Genomic DNA, 23,576 nt, shown 5'->3' with positions numbered 1-23,576 from the left:
GGTGAGAGGAAGGCAGAGCTGCTCAATGCTGACTTTGCTTCAGTCTTCTCACTGTGACCAGATGACTAGCCAAGTTACCACAGACAGTAGAGGGGAAGGAGAACTATTGGGATATGTAAAGAACACGTCAGAAATCTTCTGACCAATTGGAATGACTTCAAATCAGTGGGGCCAGAGGCAGTTCACCCCAGGGTGCTGAAGGAATTAGCTGAAGAAATCTCGGAGCCACTGGCAATATTTACAAGCTCATGGATGACAGGAGAGGTCCCGGAAGACTAGAGAAGGGCTAATGTGCCCACCTTTAAAAGGGGTGAAAGGAGGAGCTGGGGATCTGTAGACCAGTCAGCCTGATCTCCATACCTGGGAAGCTACCAGAGCAATGGATAAAACATTCCAGCTGCGAACACCTGGAGGATGAGAGGGGTGATCACGAGCAGCCAGCCTGGGTTTACTGAGAACCAATCATGCCACGCCAGCTTGATTTCCTTTGGGGGCATGCAGTGGACATAATATACCTGGACTTCAGCAAGGCTTCTGACACAGTCCCACATGACATTCTGATACATAGGCTGGAGAAATGTGGGCTTGGCAGAAGTACCATTAAGTAGATACATAGCTGGTTAAACAATCGCAAACGAAAAGTCACTATGAATGGGATGGTATCAGGTTGGAGGGAGGTCTCAATGGGAGTTCCACAGAGATCTGTTCTGGACCTGGGGCTGTTTAACATCTTTATTAATGCCCTGGATTTAGGACTAGAGAACATGGTGATCAAGTGGGCAGATGACACAAAGCAAGGGAAAGTTGTCAATACTTTGGAGGATAGAGCTAAAATTCAGAGAGATCTTGAGCAATGAAACACTTCTTAGCTGGGCTATTTCTTGCCACACCTCTTATTTTCCCAGGGCTCTGGCATTCGAGCCCCTGGCTTAGTGGGGTGCTTTCAGTTGAGGGTGATCTCCTCACTTGGGACAGGTTAAGCACAGTCCTGCTGCCCTGTATTCATTCAGTAAAGACAACATCATTGGTGACAGCCTTTCACTACCCCAGCATTCAATACTAAAGTGATTTGTAACCCAACACCAGCCAAAGCTGATTATTTTGAGTGACACTGCTCTATCTGCTGGAAGCAGAGCAGGGGCATTCATGTAAATACAGTTTGCTCCTGAAGTCTCTCCTCCTCCCAGATAGCTGTAAGGGGAGAGTTCATTCAGATCCTGCTTACAATCACAGGCAAGCTCCCCACAGACCAACACCCACCAACTCAAAGTGGCACCAGAGCCTGTCAGAACAAGAGCTGCAAAACCCTGGGTTTCTGTCTCATTCCAACAATCTGTAACCCACTAGTCCCATGACTGCAGAGCTGTTAACTGCCCACTTCAACCTAAATGGTTTCTTGCAAAGCATTCACTGCTTATGCCAGGGGGAACAGGCTCTCCCCTGACACTGGTGATGAGCTGGGGGCAAGTAGTCAGGAGCAGACTACGTTTGCATAGACATGCCCACTCTGACTAGGTGCGCAGGTAGTGGTGCTGCTCTGCCCAATGATCAGTGTAGGTTGGCGCAGGGTACAGATTATGCCAGCGTTTGACTGCAGGGGCAATGGCATGGTGTTGTCCTGATGGTACCAGTGAAGGGGGCAGAACTGTGCTTAGCTGGCCCAGACTGAGGGGCTCATGCTCACCTGAACCTCACTTGCCAAGCGGGGGGAAGGATGCCAAAGACCAGTAGTAGGGCTAGGCTGCCCTGGGATGTGGTTACTGTCATAGGGACTTACCTGGTACTTGCTGGTGTTCAATCAATCTGCTCATAGGACACAACTGAGAGTTTTTGTTTCAGTTGGCTGCTGGTTCCTGGAGATGATTTCAGGGCTTAGCCCCTAGGTCTGCTCAGCCTCAGCCCATATGGGGGGACAGTGACTACAGAGACTACCCTGACAGGTCCTTGCTGCAATCCCTTGGAGCTGGGTCAAGCAGTGGTACCTCTGAGGTGATATCACAGGACCAGCTCCACCTTTAGGTGTGGTGCTCAGAGCTGTTCTCAGCCCTGCTGCTCAACAGCTTCTCTCACCTGCAGACACTGGGTCACTAGAATCTGGGAGCTGACCCCTATCTGGCTGTCCTTCCTGCTGGGGGATTGTTTTGTGGTGGCCCTGGCCCTGGCTGGGTGCTGCATAGAGAACAACCCCAGGTTCCTGGCTGAGAGCTACACGAGCCAGGGGAACCCTGGGAACGGGAGCGGAGGCTGATCAGTAGGATGCTGGGGCCGTTATGATGTCTAGTCTGACCTGCATCCCCTGGGCTGGAGACCTGCCCCAGGCCAGAGTGGCTATTTTAGACAAACAGCCAATCTTCATTTTAAAAATAAGGGCCTCCCCCCTCACCCACTCCCCAGCATCCCTGCACCCCAGGTGTGGTCTTTGGGATCCCTCCTCCTTCATATTAACCCCCCTACCCCCACCCCAAGCCCCTCTGATGGGCCAGTCTGGAGATGGAAGGCCATGGAGCCAGGATCCCAGAGCCCCCTGGGGCCCTACCTCTCTGCCAGCTCTCACTGGAGGGTCTCAGAGCACTTTACAAAGGTGGATCAGTACCATTATATCCAGAGGGGGAAACTGAGGCATGGACAAAGGCAGGACTTGCCCACCATGCCCCAGTGACTGATTAGGACCTAGGCACCCTGAGTCCCAGAGTCCTGTTCTAAGCATGAGGCCACCTCGTGGCAACTAGAGTGGCCCCATCAGCTCAGCTAATAGCGTAGGGGGGTCCTGCCGTGACCCCAGCCCGTGGATCAGCTATGAACCTCTGCGTTTGGGGTATCCTCTAGTGGCAGGTGTGTGGTAGCAACACAACCCCGTACTGCCAGCCAGCAGCCAAGATGCCCCCTGGCTCTGGCTTCTCCCTGCCTCATCCCTGGAGGTTATAGCCAAAGTCTCTGTACAACCCCTGGGCCCCGGTTGCTGGCTCCGTGTGTGCCACCATGTCTTCCACCCCTTGGGGTCTGAAGCAGGGCAGGTGCCGAGGGAGCTCTGGACGGAGCTGAAGGGAGCCACCCACTCCTTTGGGGTGAGGGACATCAGCAGACCTGGGGGAGCCCAGGGCTGGGGTAGCAGGGGCTGCAGGTGGGATGTGAGGGGCACCAGCAGAGCTGTGGGGGGTGCAGGGCTGGGCTATCAGGGGGCTGCGGGTCAGGAGTGAGGGGCACCGCAGAGCCGGGGTGATGGGCTGGAAACAGGTGTCCCCCCAGAATTGGCTGAGGGTGAAAAGTGGTTCAACAGCGGCACCTGGTGGCCGGCGATGGCATCGCTGCTCAGACGTACATGAGCAGGGGACCGGAGTCAGATCCCTGCTCCTCCTGGAGTCACTTTATTGATGGGGAAACTGAGGCACCAAGTGGGGCAGTGACTGGCCCGAGCTCAGCGACAGAGCCGGGACTAGAACCCAGGTGTCCTGACTCTCACTCCAGCTGTGGTTTTAATTCCCTCTCCCTGACTGTGCTCCGGGAGGCGCTGGATGCTTGCCCCATTTCACCGTGAGTCTCATGGGCCCTGGTGCGTTCGTGAAGCTCCAGCTCCTGGAGTCCTGGGACAAGGGCGAATTTCGGCTGCAATGGGGAGATGAGAGGAGATGGTGAAGAACCAAACCTGGCAGCGACCGGTTTGAAACCTCTCCAGGCTTGGGGGCCTGATGGATTAGCGACACTGGGCCTCCTAAGAGGCCAAGAAATGGCTGTTTCTCGGTGGCAATGGGCTCTGGCTCTGGGCTCCAGGGACAAGACAGGGACTCTGTCTCCATGGCATGTTACAGCCCTGCTGCGGCTGCTGACCAGGGCTGGCCCGACCCTTGTGGAGCAGCAGCTTCGTGCCTGGCAGAGGAGCTGCAATCGAATGCCCCCCACTGGTCATACAGCAAGGAGATTTCTCCCATCTGTCCCACTCCCCGCCCAGCTACCCACTCTGGGTGGCACAGCCCCGTCCGGCAGGTGTGGATACGGGGCCAAGAGCTGCCAGGACCCGTCCTTGGTGCTGACCTGTAGCTGACTTGGGGCGATTCCTGAAGGGCAGGAGGGGGAAGGGTCCATGAGGGGGGAGGCAGAGGGAAGGGTCCATGGTGGGCCGGGACAGGGGAAGGTGGAGAGAATGTGTCACGGACTCGCAGGTCGTGCCCACTCGTGGCCCCGAGCAGTCCGTGGGGGGTGCCCCTTTCAGTGAGACAGCCCTTTTCGGGGGTCCACTCTCTCTCGGGGTCAGGCCCCTCCACCTCCTGGAACTGCACCTCTCTGAGCCTTAGCACACCTGTCTCGCTGTGGGTCCCCTCAGGGAGTCCCCTCACTCTGGACCCCCAAAGCCTCCATTCCCAGAGGGAATAATGCAACCCTGTTCTCTAGACCGGAGTGACTCTCAGCCAGCATAAAACAGGAGGGGTTATTGAGCATCTGAATATAGCACAGGAAACTCTCAGGGCCTCAGGCCTGGCCTCCCTCAGCACAGCACATCCCAGTCCCCCTGCATCCAGGTGGGCCCTGCCTGCTCCCTCTCTCCAGCCCAGAGCCCCCCTGCTTTCCAGCCGGACATCTGAGATCACTGGCCCCAAGTCCCACCTCTGTCCATTGTCCCCTATCCAGGTAAACTGAGTCAGGATGGGGGAAGGGTCCGTGAGGGGGCAGGCCGGGGGAAGGGTACATGGAGGGGAAGGCTAGGGGAAGGGTCTGTGGTGGGGCAGGCTGGGGGAAGAGTCCATAGCCAGGCAGGCTGGGGGAAGGGTCCGTGGCTGGGCATTTCAAGGCTGATCCCCCACTTTGTCACTCCGAGTGCAGGAAGTGGGGGCCGCAAGGATTCTAAAAATTAATACTGGTCACTCCAGCCTTGTATTAAACTCCCAAGTTACAGCTCTTCTCTGACCTTGGGTTGGTAGATGCTGCCAGCACCGAAGTGCAGAACCCCTTTGAGAGCCCAGGAAGGAGCACTTGGGAATTCCTTCCTGTGGGGTACCCTCAAGCCATTTCGAGGAAGAGCTAAGAAAGAAAAGAAAAAAAAAGGAAATCAGCTGTTGCCACCAGCTAACTAAACCACATGTACATAAACCTCTTAAGACACAAAGATCCAATCCTGTTCTAAAAAAAAGTAAATTTTATTAATAAAAAAAGAAAGAAAATATCTCTGGGAACTCAGGCTATTGTTAGATTTTAAAAGAGCAACTACAAGGATTAAGCATCAAGAATAGCTCTCTGGAGGTCCAGCTTAAAGGTTACAAGCAAAACAAAAGCACCTGGGTTAGCACAGAGGAATCCACACGCCATAACAAAATAAAAGTAATAAAACTAATTGCATCTTCCAAGACATTTCCTGAGCAATTTACATATCTGGGGTTTTAAATGAGTAGTTTCTAGTTACGATACTGATGATTTTTTCATATCTGGCACAAGTTTCTTACAGCCTGGCTCTGCCCTGGCCGCCTCTCCCCGGGAAAACACCAACAGACAGACCAAAGGGGAGTCTTGTTTCAATTTTAAAAAGTTCTCGCCTTCCTATTGGCTCTTTTGGCCAGGGGCCCACTCACCTCCTTTGACCCATGCAGAGCCGTGAGACTTTTTAATCCTTTAGAGGTAAAGCAATTAGAGAACAGTTACTAGGAGGGATTTTATAGCTACTGGCTGGCTGGGTCCATAAAAGGGAGCTAGCCCCCACCCCCTTTATCACAACATGGCCGTGTAGTTACAGAGCTCAAGAACTTTCTAGGATTTAGCGGGTACTATCTGAGGTTTGTGAAGAATTATGTTACCATCATAAAGCCACTGAATGACCTTGGCAGGAAGCCCCCATCAGCTCCCCTCACCCCCAGCCCCAGTGCCTCCAGCCCACCAACGGGCCCTGCAGATCACCACCTCCCCCTCCCTCCCCGCACCTCCCTCCTACCAGCGGACCCCACGGATCAGCACCTCTTCCTCCCTCCCTGCACCTCTCACCCACCAGCGGGTCCCATGGATCAGCACTTCCTCCTCCCTCCCTGCACCTCTTACCGACCAGTGGGCCCCATGGATCAGCACCTCCCCCTCCCTCCCCGCACCTCCCACCCACCAGCAGGCCCCACAGATGAGCACCTTCCCCGCCCTCCCCCCATGATCAACTATTTTGCAGTGCGCAGGAGGCTCTGGGGTGGGAGGAGCGAGGATGCAACACACTCGGGGGGCACGGGGCGTAACTGTGCAGGAAGAGGCAGGGCGGGAAAGATGGGGTCTTGGGGGAAGGGGTGGAGTGGAAGCGGGGCCTGGAGAAGAGCTGGAGGTTGAGCACCCTCCGGCACATTGGAAACTGTGGGACGAGAGATGTGAAAGGGCTTTGGGAGGAATCATTCAGAGCTAACTCCTGCCCTAGGCCTGGTCTTTGCTGACCTACACAAGCCGTGTATCCTTGGGATCCCGCGGGGGGCTTGGGAGCCGTCCTATACCAGGACCTGGAAGGCAAACAGAAACCTGGGGCCTGTGCTGGCCAAGACTCACTGGCCCCTTCACCAGCTGCAGTTCTGGCCCTGGGAATGGGCCGTCACGGAGAAGTTTCTGTGCGTGGCTCAGTTCCAGGTGTGGACAGATACAATCCCCTGACTTCTGTGTTACCAAGCGCCCACCTTGGCTAGCTACAAGTTCAGTGTTCCCGACTTACTGCTGGGTTCCCCCTCTCAGCTCACCCAGACCCATTGCTGGCAAGGGGGGAAGTGGTGCCTCTGTTTTCCCAGCTGACCGGCTCGGGGCTTGGCTCTGTTTTGTATGGTTCGGAGGAATCGCTAGTTACTGAACCCGGCACTTGGTGCTGCCGACTCTACTGGAGGATGGGTTCTGTGGGCAGCAGGCTGTTTATTGCCACGTGAGACTTTCAACCCGAGATCATTTGCTGTGCCTGGACAGATAAAATCCCTGGGAGCTTCTCCTAAGGGCTAAGGAATTGCTCAGGTGCCTGCAGACAATGTTCCCTCCTTTCACCGTTGTTATGGCCACTGCATGCTGCCTGCTGTCCTCCACCCCCGAGGTGACTGCATTTCAATGGGGCTGGAGGTACAGTGCGGAGAAGTTACTTGTGTTATCAGCATTGGTCCCCTGCTGTCACCCGGACTCAGAACCAATCCCAGCTAGAAATGGGACCAGTCTGGCTCTGAACAGCCCCGGGGCTCGAGGGAAGAGCCCCCCACCCACCACACCCCTGCTGCAACCTGGCCCTTCGCAAGGCAGAAAACAGGCCCAGTATCCGCCAGGTAATCGCAGCGTCTCACTGGACACTGCCTGCCATTGCAGCATGCAGACTGAACCACACTGGGGCGTGCTCTGGCCCAGAGCATCCTTAGCACTGGATCGATCCTGGCCTGGCCTAGTGTCCCGCCAGTCCCATAAACCCTCTGCACGGGAACCTCAACCCAGCCCCAGCACTGACTCTGGCCAGCAAACCTGATGGCAATAGGGGCTAATTAATCAACCAAGTGGCAGGGGGATAAATCAGTGACCAGCCAAGCATGCAGCATTTGCACACAGGGCCCTGCCAGCTCAGTGACAGTCGTAGCCGCGCTGGTCATGTCTCCTCTCTGCATTACCCACAAGTCCTCACCCGCTTGGGAGTGAAGGGCCACTAGGACCTGGTGTGACTCGCTTTCCCCTCCGCAGAGAAACAGCAGGATCTAGCCAGCCCTCAAACCCCCTCCCAGGGCTGGACAGGCCCAGCGCTGCCCTCCTAGCTCCCTGCCCGCAGCACCTGAGCCACCCACATACAGAGCGATCCTATTAGCAGAGATCACTTCAGCTGGGCTCAGGGCAGCTGGGAGGGACTGAGTGCGTCTCTGTGTGCCAGGACCTGAGGCCTCCCTGTCCTGCCCCTCCCTTGTTGTGTGGCCCAGGACAAGTCTTTTACCCTCTGGGACCCTCTTTCCCCTCCCACCCTCTGCCATGACTATCACAGCAGGGAAGGGTGAGACTTGTTCACTGTTTAAAACAAGTGCTGTAAAATCCACATGTACGCCCGGATTGCATCGCTCCATGCAGTGCCCCATGGCAGCCCTTGGTCGGGTGAGTGGCCCACATTTGGGATCAGTCGCGGGAGGGTTCCTCAGACAGAGCCCCCTAAAAAGCCTGTGATGATCAAATCCTCTGCTGCATCGAATGTTTAATTCACACACACCTGGGGCTCAAACGCCAAATTGAGCCCCCTGCTCCCCATGACATGTCTCAGCAAGTGCCCAGTCTCCATGGCTGCTTTGGGAAACATGGGGTCAGGCCTTCTGGAGGCTGCCCAGGGACACCAGCAAGGGGGCAACCCAAACTGGCAAAGCAAGGATTGAAATGTGCATGTCAGCGGAGCTGCGGCTGGTGTGCAGGCGTCAGCAGAACTGCCAGGCCAGGGCCCTTGACCTGAGTGACACCCACGTGCTGGGAGTGGCCCCTCCCCTCACTTCGTGCTGTCCGGGTTTCAGGCCCTGCCACCCTCTGCAAGGATGCAAGGCAGCACTGGGCACCCGTAACTCTGCTGACAGGGTCTGGGGGCGGTTCATTTAGAGCGTGCACTCTTCAGGGGCAGGGCCTCTCTCTCGCTGTGGGTCCAGGCAGCACCTTGCACAAGGAGGCCCCGGATTTGGGGGCTTCTAGGAGCTCCTGTAAAGAATGCACTTAATAGCCATGTATGAGAAGATCCCAGGATTGCCTGTCTGTGCGTCACACACAGCCCAGAGCATCTCTGAGGCAGTGGGAGGTGCTGGAAATGGCCTCAGCATAGCCGAGCACTCGGTCTGTCCGGAATCTCACCAAATTCAAGCATTGCTGGGATTTGCAGGCTGTCACCAGCCAGGTGTTATGTTCCCAGTCATGGTGACTCCCGGGAGACAGCAAGGCCTGGATCTATGCCACGCCAAGAGTCCTCGGCCTTTGTGCTAGTAGAGGTACCTCCACCAATCTCCAGCCTCACCTGGAACAGTAACTCCATTTGTTCCTAATTCCTAGGCAGGGGAAATAACTCAGGCGGAAGCAAGCAAGTGGGAACGCAGTGACCAGACTTCAGGGCTCCTTGCAGCTAACCCAGCGGCACCAGCAAATAGCCACAGGCAGAGCATGCTGGGGCAAGGATTTCCACAGGACTAAATTAACATGAGCGCCCCTCAACATCCCAGGACCTATGCCTCTTGGTTAGCAGGGAGAACCAGCCAAGCACAAGGCTGGCAGTCAGGAGACCTTGGTTCCATTCTCAGCCCTGCCACTGGCCTGCTTGGACAAGTCACTGCCCATCTGTGCCACAGTTTCCCCATCTGTAAACGGGGTAATTTCTACAGACCCCCTTTGTAAAGCACTTTGAGCTCAATGGGTGAAAAAAGCCAGCTAAGAGCTAGGGCTCACCAGCGTTCAAACGCTGTGCATGGTGGGATAATGGAGTGATACATACAGGTTCACCTCTTCCTCTCGGCTGTTCGTGGGGCCAGCGCGGGCTTGGGGCTGAGGCAGGGTGTGAGAACACGAGGTTCTGGGGCAGCTGGACTGCGGGAGCTTGAAGCAGGTGTTGGGAGGAACAGTCTGGATTGGGCAGGTGGAGGGCGGAGGTTGCACTGGGAGGGGACAGGGCTAGAAGGCTGTTAGAACTGGTCGGCTGGGAGTGCAGCCAGGAGAAAGCAGGAGCGAGTTGTGGGAACCAAGAGAAACCTGCCTGATGTGCAGTTCCATCAAACCTGGGCGGTTTGGCTGGGCTGGCCGATGACATGTACACACGGGCTTCCAGAGCTGTCTGTGGTACAGTCACTGGCTGGAATCTCCTGACGCTGAGTCGTGTGTGTGCGAACGCAACAAGGCTCTTGTACTACTCACCTCCCTGAAGCTAGTCACAGCCATTCACAGCTGGAAGGCTTGACACCCCCATCATGGCTTTGGAGGGGAGAGTTTGGCTCCCGGTGATACCGCTGCCCAGGTTAGGAAGCACCATGTCCTAGGCAGAGCAAGAGGCTCCCAGGCTGCCATCGCTAGGAATGGGGGGTTCTTAACTCCAGCAAACAGCCCAATCAAGACAAGGCAGTTGGCATTTTTCATGAGTTAGCCTTTAACTTAACCTGCTAACGCAGCTGAAAACTCCCAGCAGCCCTATCTGCATCCTGGGATCCATTCCTGGCTCTTTGCCACTGCCTGACTTCACGTGGCTGACCTGCGCAGGCCCAGAGGCAGAAACGTAGGTGTGTAGGGAACAGCCAACGTTCTGCCAAACCAAAGCTTATGGGATTGGGTGGCAGCTGAGCAATGGTTTTGTAGATCATAGTAACGCCTAAGTCTCTTTGTGAATCTGGCCTTAGGGTACACTGGGGTGGAGGGGTAACCTGAATGAAGTCGAGTTAATCTGGTTTGAAAACACTTGTGTACACATGATGCTGTCCATGAGAGTGCACTAATTCTGCACTGAGTATCAACCATGCCGTTCTATTTCAAAGTGAACTGACTTTGCTGGGAGTCGAGATAGTTCAGTGTGTTTCATGTGCATCCGATGCTGCTTTGGCAGTCCTCCAACGGCTATCCCACACTGCTTTGTGTCTGGTTACCTGGGTGCCTTCCTCTGCTCTGGGCTCATGTTACGCGGGGACAGATTTTGCCCCTCTGCCCTGGAATCGAGCATAGCACAAGAGGTGCAGTTACCCCAGAAGCCCTCCAACATGCCTCAAACAGCCGCCTGCAACCATGCTGAGAGAGAACGCCAGGAGGCAATACAGAGCCAAAACAGGCAGCTGCAGCAAATATTGCTGTCCGGGCAGCAAGCACCACCGCAGTGCTGTCACCAGGGCCCCAGCCCAGCTCTGCAGCCCTTGGCCAACCCAGGCTACTGGCCTGGGCACATCAGCATCTCCCCTTCCCTGTGCCCCTGCCGAAGCGATCCCAGGCCAGGCCCTTTGCAGACCTAAGCTCACGATACTGAGAACAAATGCACCTGGGAGCATAGCTGAGCCCTCAGCTGCCTTGGCACCATGGAGCCTGGCACTCGACCCCAGAAGGCCCATGAGAAAGGAAAGGCAGACGCCTGTGACTTCCAGCCCCCAGCCCCGGGTCCTGCTCTGCAGCACTTGGATGTTTTGTTTGGCTGTTGTTTTAACTGAAGGTTTCTTTGTAGCTGTTAGACACCAGATTGGTTCAATAGATGGTTTCATTATGAAACTATTTTGTTGCATTGTAGTTTCATTTAAAGGTTTTTTTTTGCTTATTATATAATGGATTTTCAGTGTTTGTTATTGAACAAATTCCTGTGGAGTCGGCAGTGCTTTAAACACAGAAATTCATTCCGTGTCCTATAATCTGTACGGTTTTACAAAAGCACATAGGCAAAGACATGCTGCCAAATAAGGATCGCCATAGAGTTATGCCTCCCCTGCCCATGAATAACACCGACCCGCTCCCATCCCATCCACCACCCTCATCCCTCTCCACTAGAGCTCCGGCTGCACAGTTTCATGCCTGAGACTCAAAATAAGAGCAACAAGCGGTGTCATTTTGCAGGTGCTTCCCAAACCGCTGAGCGCAACTCTGCACCTTACAAATACAGCGCAAAACAACCTACAGGTATCATCTTTGGGATGTTCTTTTCTGCTGCTTCCAACCTGTTCCACAAACAGCGCCACCTTCCTTTCAAATGGCCAAATGCACGCTCCATTCCCATCCTGCAGCTACTGAAACAACAGTTCAACTAGGCAAATGCAGGTGAGATGAAATTACAAGAAGGTGGGTGCACAACTGGTTGAAAGATCCTATGCAAAGAGTAGATATCAATGGGTCATTGTCAAACTGGGTGGGCAGGGCCCTGCAGGGCCTGTCCTTGGTCCAGTACTATTCGGTATTTTCATTAATGACCTGAATAGTGGAGTGCAGACTAAGCTTTTAAAGTCTGCAGATGACATCAAGCTGGGAGGGGTTGCAAGCACTTTGGAGGACAGGATTAGATTTCAAAATGACCTTGACAAATTGGAGAATTGGTTAGAAATCAATCAGATGAAATCCTCACACACCCACATGACAACAGCCTCAACAGACCATTTTCCCAGGCCAAACCAGTTGGCTCTGGACCGGTAGCGTTTGGGGGGGCAGTTTCTAGGTGCCAACAGCGACCCCCTTGTCCATGTGTATGGAGCACCACGTTAGCACACTGACGCTGCAGCCCAGAGTGAATTCAGCACATCCTCCAACACGGCCACCTTCCCCATCCTGAAATTCTCATCCCAGGTCTGCAGAGCAATCATTTCCCCTCAACCCTCGCTGGTGTCCCAAGCCCAGAAAGGGTGCTCCAGGAACCAGGCTGGTATTATCAGCTGCTCAGTGTCGGCCTCTTCTTCCTTGTCTTCGGCCCACGTACTCAGCTCCTGCGGGAAGAGCCCTGCTGCTGACAAATCTGCTCAGTGGTGCGACAGGCGGAGTCTGCGGCCGAATTCATCCTGCGTGGAGGGGGGCTGAGGGGGAAGGGCTGGGGGCTCGTGGGGGGAGGGGGAAGAGGGGCTGGGGTCGTGGGGGGGCTGAGGGGGGTGGGCTGGGGGATCGTGGGGGGGGCTGAGGGGGAAGAGGGGCTGGGGGCTCGGGGGGGCTGAGGGGGGCGGGCTGGCTGCTCGTGGGGGGAGGGGGAAGAGGGGCTGGGGGCTCGTGGGGGGAGGGAGAAGAGGGGCTGGGGGCTCGTGGGGGGCTGAGGGAGGCGGGGGAGTTTGGGGGATCAGCTGTGTGTGGGCCAGGAAAGCGGCCAGGCAGCTTTGTCGCGAGGTGGGGGAGGTGCTGGAGCCTGTGAGGTGGGGGGGCCGTAGGGGCGGGGCCAAGGCCTGGCGTGAGGGAGGGGGAGGGAACGAGGCTCTAATACGATGACGCCGCGCGTGACGCCGCGGTGCGTCAGTGACGTCACCCTTGCGGGGCGGGGCGCAGGGCGCGCGCCCCAACCCCAGCGGGGCGGGGCCCGGCGCACGTCGCCCGCTTCCGGCGCGCGCGCAGGCCGGCGCCGGAAGCGGGGCGGGGGGGCGCGCGGCGCGGCTCGGGCGGGGGCGAGAAGATGGCGGACGGGGACAGCGGCAGCGAGCGCGGCGGCGGCGGGTTCGGCGGCCCGCGCGGGCCGGGCCCCGAGCAGGAGACGCAGGAACTGGCCTCCAAGCGCCTGGACATCCAGAACAAGCGCTTCTACCTGGACGTGAAGCAGAACGCCAAGGGCCGCTTCCTCAAGATCGCCGAGGTGGGCGCGGGCGGCTCCAAGAGCCGCCTCACGCTCTCCATGGCCGTGGCCGCCGAGTTCCGCGACTACCTGGGCGACTTCATCGAGCACTACGCGCAGCTGGGCCCCAGCAGCCCCGAGCAGCTGGCGGCGGCCGGGCCGGGCGAGGAGGCCGGGCCGCGCCGCGCGCTGAAGAGCGAGTTCCTGGTGCGCGAGAACCGCAAGTATTACCTGGACCTGAAGGAGAACCAGCGCGGCCGCTTCCTGCGCATCCGCCAGACCATCAACCGCGGCCCGGGCCCGGGCTTCCCCGGCCCGCCCGGCCTGCAGAGCGGCCAGACCATCGCGCTGCCGGCCCAGGGCCTCATCGAGTTCCGCGACGCGCTGGCCAAGCTCATCGACGACTACGGCGGCGACGAGGAGGAGCTGGGCGGGCCGGGCGGCGGCGCGGGGCTGGGCGGGGAGCTGCCCGAGGGCACCTCCATCACCGTGGACTCCAAGCGCTTCTTCTTCGACGTGGGCTGCAACAAGTACGGCGTCTTCCTGCGCGTGAGCGAGGTGAAGCCGTCCTACCGCAACGCCATCACCGTGCCCTGCAAGGCCTGGGCCCAGTTCGGCGGCGCCTTCTGCCGCTACGCCGACGAGATGCGCGACATCCAGGAGCGCCAGCGGGACAAGCTCTACGAGCGCCGCGCCGGGCCGGCCGGGCCGGGCAGCGGCAGCGGGGCAGGCGACGACTCCGACGGGGACGACGTGGACGACGACTGAGCGGCGCCTCCGGCCGGGGAGCCGCCGCCGCCACCCCCAGCCACGACCCCGGCGGAGAGAGAATCCAGCTTCACTGCAGACATCGACCGCCCCCAGGCCCGGCCCCCGCTGCCCGGATCCCTCCCCGGCCCCTTTCGAGATCATGTCCCCCCCCCCCCCCCTCGCCCCCGCCATGGAAACCAGCATCCCGGCGGCCGCGCCGCCGCCGAGCGCTTGAAGAGAAGGGAGAGGCCGCAGCAGCTATCCAGATCCGAGGGTGCAGGTCGCGATGGGGAAGGAGATCGGGCCTAGCCAGGGCGGGAGGGGAATCCCGTCAGCTTCGGGCCTAGTGTTGGGACGAACCTGTTTCCGGACCAACGTCCATTCTGTCCTTTCCTTTGCGGACTTGTTTTCTGGGATGCAAACTGCTCCGCTCCGGGCGCTGCCGGAACCGGTCAGCGAGCTACGTGTTGAAGATTGAGACACTTTCTTGTTTTGATTTTTTTTGTTTTTAAACATGGGGGTTGCGAAGAGGTAGGTTCAAGGAAAAACAGGCATAAAGCACAAGGAAAGCTGAGTGGATTGGTTGCTGCTCACTGAAGTTCTTCCCCTTCTCTCCAAGTAAGCTGGTCTTGGAAAAGAAACAGCGTTAGCAGTAGGGAGAAGCAAGAGCCAACTCTCTCTTGGCTCCAGTGGGTTGACCCAGCCAATATGTGGAATCCAGCCTGTGCGCTGGGTTTTTAAATCTTTAAACCATAACTTGGTTGAGAACAGCAACATGTGGCTACAAGTCTAGTCTGTGAAAGAATGACTGGCACAAAGTGAGACATGAGCATCATTCATCTTCAGTGGACATGTTCGACTATGAATCTAAACACCAAGAACCTCAGGTCCAGAAGTCCATCACTTGTTCTTTTACAAGTTTTTAAAAAGAGAAGAGAACTCAATCTGTTTCCTTAGTACCTCACATTGTGTTAACAGCAGAGTTGGCAAAAATGCACGGATGAATTGTTCAGAGCAGCACACAACCTGTGGGAGCTTCAGATCCATCGCTGAAATGGAGCAGAAACAAAATGAATAAGCTCTGTGACTATAAATATACCCTAGCAGCATTTTTTACCACCTTGAAATTTCACCATAGACTGGCTACTGCCAATTCATCCAGCTGTTGCTCCAGAATTCAGTTGGGGCTCTTTCCAGGGAGCACCACTTCTGTATTTTAAATGGATTTTCACTCTAAAATGATTTTTTTTAGCTAATCGAGTCAACCCTACCCCTCCAGAAAGGTATTTCTAGACACCTAGTCGTATACCAGTAACTTTGAACTGAATGGAGAGTATGCTATTCATTTCAAAGTTCCAGGTATTACTTGGGTGACATCATAGAATCTTTAATATTTTTTTTAAACTGTGCATGCCTGTCCTTTATTTGAGCTGCCTTTTTAATTTATTGCATACCCTTATTACCTTATGTTGTTATTACTCTACCTATACTATCTTTATTTTGTATTTATTGGAAAATAAGGAACATACAAAAGGCTTTTTTTTTTTTTTTCATACAGTTGTGGCTGGGGGGGGAGATTGGGTAGGATTTAAAAAAAATAGCTTTTGAGATAGTGAAAAAATCGGTTATCAGAACATTAACCACAAGTTTGTTTCAGCCACAGACCTGTATTGTTGCCCTTTTAAAAACTAATTCTTTCCTCCTGGTGTCCTTGGTAGGTCTTTTTAACACCAATTTTTAAAGATAATTTTTTTTTAAATTCTTCTCCGTTGCAAAGAACCAGGTTTCCTAAACTGTACGGGAGCAATAGTTTTTCTTGATGTTTTAATTACATCCGTATACTTGTACTGTATTTTGTACTCTAAGGCAGCTGTTTTCAATAATGTCCTGCTGTTTTTACCTATGTATTTCATTCACATGTGTTCAGTTCTTTGCTGCGGAGAACAAATTGCCACCGTTTCAGCAGACAGAAGGGCCGAGACATCACAGCACTTAGGGGTGTAGAAAACTGCGTAACTAATTACAGATTGCAGGCAGCAATGAGAATTGAAGGCTGCAGACATTGGGTGCATAGTGGTGTAATTTTTCCATTCATTTTAAAACTATGTACAATTTATGTATAGACCAACAACTTGTTTTGTTGCTTCAATGGCGATTGACCTTTTTTGTTGCTCAGCTGCAGTGAGCCAATTCACTTTTTGCAAAGATGCAGTACCTCTCCTTTTCAAGAGGATTCTATTTTTTGGCTGAATTGCAGTAACTAGCCTTGCCTTTCTACTTATGTGGTAGCGACAGGGTCTTGATAGTCCCTTGCCAGTGGCTACATACGCTATCATTAGCTGTCTAGAAAGTATGTGGAAGTGGACATATATGGCATATACACAGCCATATATGGCACCAGCTTTGGCAACCAGAAGCATTTCTTCTGTAGTCATTAGACCAGATAAGTGATGTATCGATGTACAAACTCCTATACAGCTCAGTTTGGCCTTCCAGCAAACATCAGGTGTGGCCAGAATGCAGTGTGTTTCCAGAAGAAATTTTATATTCAAAACTGTTACCCTGCCTGTATCCAACTAAACTATCTTGAAAGGTGGGTTGATAAGTCTTAACTGCTGTTGAGGATTATCTCTTCCTACAGCAGGTTCATGGCCAGTCTTCCCTCTGCAGGAAGATGGAGCCCAGTTCTAGTGGCACAAGGCCATGTTGAGTACAGTGGTTCACTGACTGAGGAAATCATTCCCTGTTGTTGGGGGTGGGGCAACGAGTCTGGAGACAGGGTAGGTGGGGCCTAAAGGAGGGAGTTTGCCTCAGAACTGCAGAATTTCTGCAGAGATTTTTAGTTTTCTATTGTACTTGGGCCCACTCTGAATATTTCTTGTGAGATGCAAAGAGGATCATTCAGAAATATGTATTGGGTTATAAATTAAGTGGATTGATTCTGCTGGGGCTCCAGAAGGTCTCCACTATCCACAGCTTCTTAAAAATTACATTGTATATTTTACAGTGCATCACTCTGACACTGATTTGTAACGTTAGTTATCTGAATATTCAGAACAGTCCTATTTCTATAGAATCTGGCATCTCAAGATTGGGATATCTCGATGTGACCAGTATATCCATTTACTCCAGGCAAGCATGTTAACTGGATTGTTTGTGGGACAATCAAACAGTTCACCTTGATCCTTAAGCAAGTCCTGTATAGTTAAAAATTTGCTCCATTCTTTTGCTCCATTCTTGGTGTTACTGCTTGGATGAAGAAGGTGACCTCTGCAACAAGAAGGGTTGGACGCTTCTTTTTAAAAAAATCCCCATAAATTTGGATTCTGTAGAAAAATGGCAAAACACCTCTGGAGAGGAGATTTCCTGAATTTATGGAACTCTCAGATTTCTGTTGCCCCTGGAATGACAGTTCCAGAATGCGACTGTCAAAGCATCTGCTGTACAAAACAAAATGTAAATCTTGTATAGCACCAAACCCTCCAATGTAAATACTCGAGGCATACAGGTATAAATCCCCATAGCGTTACGGGTTGGTGTTCTGTTCCATAGGTGTTTGCTGCAAAAGGATTCCTGCTGCAGCGGCAGGAGCTTCCTTTAGAAAGCAGGCAGCACTGTCAGTTATCCAGGAATCCTTTTGTAATAAATCACAGGCCTTGTTAAGGAAGAGATTCAAGCTTCTGCTTCTGTTTCCCTCCCAAAAAACACATAATTATCCTCTCTGATTTTCAAACGTTCAGGGTAAGGGGCACAAGAGGCTGGTTACAATAAATCCCCTCATATTGAGTGGCCTGTCGACGACTGCACACTTTCGATATTGTAATAGCTGAGGAGGACTTGCTAAAATGTGATCTTTTCCCATCCGAAACAAGGGTGTAGAATCTGATCTACACAAAGGATTATAAAGTGACTGACAACTCACAAACTACTTTGCTCTTGAGAGAGTGGCAGTTTCTTGATTTTTTTATTTTTTTTTTAATTTTGGTGGAAGACTGTTCAGTGCATAATATATGCACAGACATCTTCTCTTACAAGTGTAACAGAATTATTATGGTACTTTATCTGATGCACAATTAATCTCTCAGCAGATATTCATTGAAAAACACTGTGGCCTTGAGTTAACTTGTGGGGGAGGAGAGAGGAAAATCTAGAGGTTTCCCTATATAAAAATGGCACTTTTTTGGCTGCAAATTGTTGTGAGTTCTTAGTAGTAAACTTTATCCCGATATGCCTCTTCTTACGCAGGTAAACAATCTTAGTGTCTTGCCATATGCTGTCAGCTACAAACACTTTAGTATAATGAAAATAACTGATCTGATGTTAGGTTTAACTGTTTGAATTGAAGAGAAGACCCTCTGGTAAATGTTTTTAAAAGTACAGATCCATTTAAGAATACTGCTATAAACTTGCTACGTACGTAATTTTAGTTGTGGACAGCAGATCCTCAACCTGTTGCACTCAATTTCCTCTTCCTCATGGAGTCAGATGCTCATATCTTTAGGCAGGTGAATGTCGAACAGCTGTGGCAGTTTCTGCATTGTGTGTGTACCAGTCCAAGAAGTAGTGTTGCTCATTCGGTGTCTTCAGTAGGACGTTTTCCAGGTAAACACCCTGAACCCTTCCCCTGCTCCCTTTCCCAGCGAATGCTCGGTTCTGATTCCAGGTCTTCTAATCATATTTAGGATGCCTGGGAGAACTTTGTGTTGGCAAGAATACTGTACCTAAAAATGGGTTTTGAAAATTACCCGAGACCCATTTTATTTGTCTTTTAAAACTGCATACTGCTGAGAGAACAATTTTTTTGTACTGGATTATGAGGATGGGGAAGACATGACCCTGATAGAAGAACAGAAGCCCCGTTCCTCTGGTCAGGTTGTGACAAATCTCACACCTCCTGCACTTTCTGGTTTCAGTCCACACAAGAAAATACCAAAAAAGTACTGTGACAAATGTTGCTTTGCTTTGTGTGTGGTGTTCTGACTGGTCAGCCAGCTTTGTATTGAAACCTCAGCCCTCTTGCATGTGGTTTCCACTCGAAAGAGGTTTGGGATCAGAGGCAGGAATTGGGACATCTGAGCATGGTCACTAATTACTGCCTTTTACCCATGTGGTAGCAATTATTTTGCCACTGGCACTTAGCTTTGGTTTTTCTTACCTGCATACTGTGAATGGCTTAATACCGTATAGTCCTATTTAAATTGTAACATGGAACAGTGCCTAGATTCCACCCCCTCCCCCCAAAACTCATGACAAATTTTGATCTAATCCCCTTGCCAAAATTTCTCTCCGTCTCTTTAAACTGCGAGAGATACTCTCCCCCATATGTTACTATGAATGCGCCCAAATTCTTCAGCCTGTCTGAAGCAGTGGATTTTGTAGCAGCCTCAGTGAGTTAAAAGGAGCTAATGCACCACAGGCTGATGGGATCTTAGTGGTTCTTGACCCTTTAAAAGTACACAAACTCCCCCACTCTTAAAGAATCTGTTGCATTTTACAGCCTGGCAGAGTCCCGGGGAAGACTTGGTATCAGAGGCACAGGACATTCATGCTTTCAAGTGGTCTTTTGCAAGGCTCCCTTGTAATTCCAGGAGGATTTTATTTCTTGAGTTGCATTTTTCTTAATCATTCTCACTGTCTTCCCCTCTCCTTTTTAACCCATGCAGTGAGTGAGCTCAAGTTTCTTCTTTTAAAAACTGAAACTCACCTGGCGATCGCATCAGAAGGAACATAAAAGCGACATGCATTTGTCACAGGCGACTTTGTAATATGCTGCTATCTAGCCTTAATCTCGTACGTACTGTATCTATAGAGGAAAGCAGCCCACAGGTAAGCAGTAAGGTGCTCTGCCTTTTCAAAGCTCCTGCAGGTTGCACAGAGGCTGTTTTCTCAATTACTGCTGCTTTGTGTATGGCAAGATAGAGAGGGAGTTGAAATTTGAAAAGAGAGCTTAATTTCCAACAGCGGCTATCCCGCCTCATATTAACCTCGGAGAATTTCCAAGGCCAAATGTTTAATTTCCTGCTCTGTGCTGTGGTGAAAGGCCCATCTGGCTCGAAAATCCTGCCCTGTGATTATATGTGGGATTCACAAGAAGAATAGAGCTTAGTCTGTTTCAGTTCTTCCTGCTCCTTCCCCCCCACCCCCCTCCATAATTGGAACAGCTGGATTCAAGCAGTGGTGACACTGTTTTAGCATAAATATATAGAGGAGTCAAAGCGACTCTGTCTGGGATTCTGTGGGTGCCATACCAGCTCTTTTTGTGTGGCGGCTGGGTGGGAGAAGTGCTCATTAGTTAGTGACACTAACATGTAACACTTCAGCCCTCCCTCCTGGTATGTTAGAAATAGAATGGGTGCTAGTGCCTATTCCGGTCTGTTGCGCTGCTGTCGTTCTGGGCTGAGCCACTGAAGCCAACACTTACACCAGTGTCAACGTGGTCCCAGATCAGAATGGGCAGGGACCTTTTATTGTGAAGAGGTAGGGAGTCCGCTCCTGAAAATGTGCTGTATTGGGAACGCGCATGTGCTGTCCGTCCTGCGAACGTGTTTTGCATGCCCGCGGGACATGATTTGATTGGTGGCTTTCACGGCTTGGCTGGTTGAATAATGCTGGCTGGAAAGTTAAGGAGGCAAAAAGATCAGCTTCATTTTTATGCCCCCAAGATGCATCTCTGCTACCTCCTACCACTGGTATTAATGTAACTCATTGCCAGGCAGCGTCTCCCAATGCTAGGTGTAGCGCACAGTTTCCTTTGCTCGCAAGTGTCTCAACCTCTGTTGGCCGGTATTTGTGCATTTAGACGAAAGCCAGAGCAGTGCAGTACTGTGAGCCTGGCCGGCGATTGAGGGAGACGCTTTGCTGGGTGGAATGTACACTTTAGGAGGTTGGCACATGGTTTAATTTGGTACAAGATTCATGATTGTGCAAGTGACATAATGTTGATCATACTTGGATGTAATTGACCCATATGTAAATATACACGCCTGTACATTGTATAGATAGAGACGTCTGTGTACATGTGTATGTATTTATCAAATCTGCTCTCTGATCATAGTAACTGCAAACATAGATTTACTTCTCTAAAGCTCCCCTATAAATGCTCGAAATGAATTTGTAGGAAATAGGAATATCTGCTGAGAGACCAAAAAGTTCACTTTTAAGTACCTTGATTAAAGAATAAAGTTTATTCCTCGTTTATTTTTTTAATAAAAAAAAAATGCACTTTAACTGGCAAAACACATGGCTGCAAGGTGCAGTTCAAACCGATGGAAACATGTGAAAGTGCAGCAAACCGATCAGAAATATTCCTTTCTCACCTGTCAAGCAAAGCGCTGAAAACTATTCAAACACCGAGTCCGAGCTGCCCGGTTTTGTCTTGCTGCCTGTTGGTTGAAGCTCAGATTCTGATTCCCTTATTTGAGGCTAGCAGGGCTGCTTTCCAAGAGCAATGTGAACACAGCCGAGTGACAGGCTGTTGACAAAATGACGGCAGGTCCTGGATTTACCACTAGCGAACTAGCGAAGCGATCGATGAAATCAAACCATGCTAAGAAAGCCTCATGCTAGTGAGCACTCCGTACAGTAGCAGATTTTTGCAAATGGAGTTTTACAGTCTATATTTAAAAAATTGTATGTTTGTAACAAATACAGTATGCGGAAAAGTGAATGAACCTGACACGTTGTCGTCTGCATCATTTTAAAGAGCATCTAGTTTGTGTTTGTCTGAGGTGGTTGGGTTGAAAGGTGGACGTTGCCAGTGACCTTAAGGGAAATGGTGGGAATTTGGAGCTTATGAAAATCCAGAGATTTTAACGAGATGAGACCTCTTGTCTGACCTGTATATCACAGGCCCGGGAGTGTCACCCCTGCCCTGAGCCCAATAGCTGGCTTGGCTAAAGCACCCTCCAGCCCTAAGGACATTGAGTTGGAGAATTGGGAGCTTGTTCCAATGGTTAATCACCCTCATCGAGCAAATCAAAACTTATGCCTGAATTCTACTTTGAATTTGTCTGGCTGTAACTTCCAGCCCCTTTCTCTGCCTCGTCTCCCCTTATAAGCTGTTCTCAAGTCCCTTCTCGAGCTTGGTAAACTCCCAGCCAGGCGTTTTCTCCAGCTCTTGAAGAATGCTGTGGCTCTTCGCTGTGCTCTTCCACACATTGCCTTGGCCACAATGCCACACTAGGGAACCCACGGGCTTGGACTCAACCAGCCACTAGGCCAGTGACTCTCAACCGCAGCCAAGACAGCACACCACTGTGGCCCGTGTGGCATCCTCCATCACAGAGGCTGTCCATGTAGTGTGTGCATGTGGCCCAGTGAGAACCACTGGCCTAGGCTGGTAGGTGCTGTGCTCTGCAATAGCAACTGCACTTGGTTCCCTTGATTTCTTTAGGACGCATTGACGGGTGGTCAGACCCTAGCAGGGACATGACAACCCATTACAACAGTGAGTTTTGTTCAGCAGAACCCAGTCATGTAATCCCCAGCAGTATCCCTATTGCAGAGCGAGGTCTGGGCACAGGGCTATGCCCGGTGATGTTAAACAGAGACATTTCTGACCAGACATGTGTCTCCAACCTTAATACACAAATATTGGCCAGGTGCTGCTTTGGCCTTCTACCCAGAGCTTCGCCGTGGTCCGTACTTCCACAATTGTGGGAGGGGAGAAGAAAGCGTATGGAGCACGTGCTCTGTCACAATCTGTTAGTCCTCAGCACTGACTGGGAGCTTCAGGGGGCTGTGACTTCCCACTGATTCGACAGCTTCCCGCCAAGCTCCCCAGGGAAGCTTCCTCCAATTAGTGAAAACGTGGCTACGGCACAATCTCTTGTAGCTTCGCCCACCCAGGTCCTAGGCATGGTGCCAGGGTTTGCGGAGGGGGATCCTTTGAAAGTTTGGCTGCCCATCCCATTCTTGGGCAGCTGTCAGAGGGACTGGAGCATCCTACGGCTGTGCTAGATATGAACACCCCAGCTAGGAATGCCAATGGCTCTCCTGGTCCGGGGCTGCACCAGCCAGAGGCAAGTTTTATGCTCCCCGGCCCCAAGCTCTGTAAAACAAAACCCAACTTCTGGGCAGGGCTCTAGAGCAAAAGGCTCCTGTGCCATCAGGCGGCCTCCAGCACCTGGGTCTCCTGTAACTCAGCCCTAGTTTGAGCCACTTTTCCTACATGTCCTTGGGAACATGCTTCAGTTCAGGGGGGCAGGAAGCTGGTATGTTTGTGTCACCAGCTGGAAGAGGCTCTTGTTGCGGGACGGGGCCTGCTTTGGCCCCTGAGGCAAGCGTGCTTGGCGTTGCGTGGCTTCCGGAGAGATTGGGTGAACGACTTGTTCCGAAGTGGGGCGTGGGTGCACGCCTGGCTCGTCTAGCAGAAGGTGCCTCACAGAGATACCCCCTACACCCCAGCCACGGCCAGTGTCCCCGAGTCCCCCGAGAAGAGTGTGAGCACGGCTGGGCCTTGCGGCTGCCCAGCAGGGATGTAGCATGTGCTGTGCCCAGGGCTTGGCAGGCGCCATGTTGGATTGATCCATGGCCACAGCTTGGAGGGATGCCAGAGCTCAGAGAATTCCTGCTCCACTGTCCAGGACAAGGAGACTCGGCTAGTTCCCCACAGACCAAGGTGGCCAGTGGAGCAGCCTGTAGCCCAACCCTCCTG

The 23,576-nt window shown here is 52.4% G+C and overlaps 1 protein-coding gene across 1 annotated transcript; it reads left to right on the top strand.

Annotated features, from left to right (window-relative positions):
• Positions 1-13,015: 13,015 nt before the first annotated feature.
• Positions 13,016-21,593, top strand: PURB (purine rich element binding protein B). The gene has a single exon (XM_030551812.1). It carries the CDS (start codon positions 13,016-13,018, stop codon positions 13,937-13,939), a length of 924 nt encoding a protein of 307 aa, XP_030407672.1. The 3' UTR covers positions 13,940-21,593.
• The last annotated feature ends 1,983 nt before the right edge of the window (positions 21,594-23,576 follow it).

The sequence above is a fragment of the Gopherus evgoodei genome, chromosome 2, assembly GCF_007399415.2.
Source record: "Gopherus evgoodei ecotype Sinaloan lineage chromosome 2, rGopEvg1_v1.p, whole genome shotgun sequence".
In the NCBI taxonomy this organism is placed as follows: domain Eukaryota; kingdom Metazoa; phylum Chordata; order Testudines; family Testudinidae; genus Gopherus; species Gopherus evgoodei.
Note: the sequence above shows the minus strand (reverse complement) of the source record. Positions and strands in the feature narration are given on the sequence as shown.

Excerpts from the sequence above, each read along its gene's own strand:
- PURB (XM_030551812.1), top strand. The coding sequence starts at position 13,016 with ATGGCGGACGGGGACAGCGGCAGCGAGCGCGGCGGCGGCGGGTTCGGC.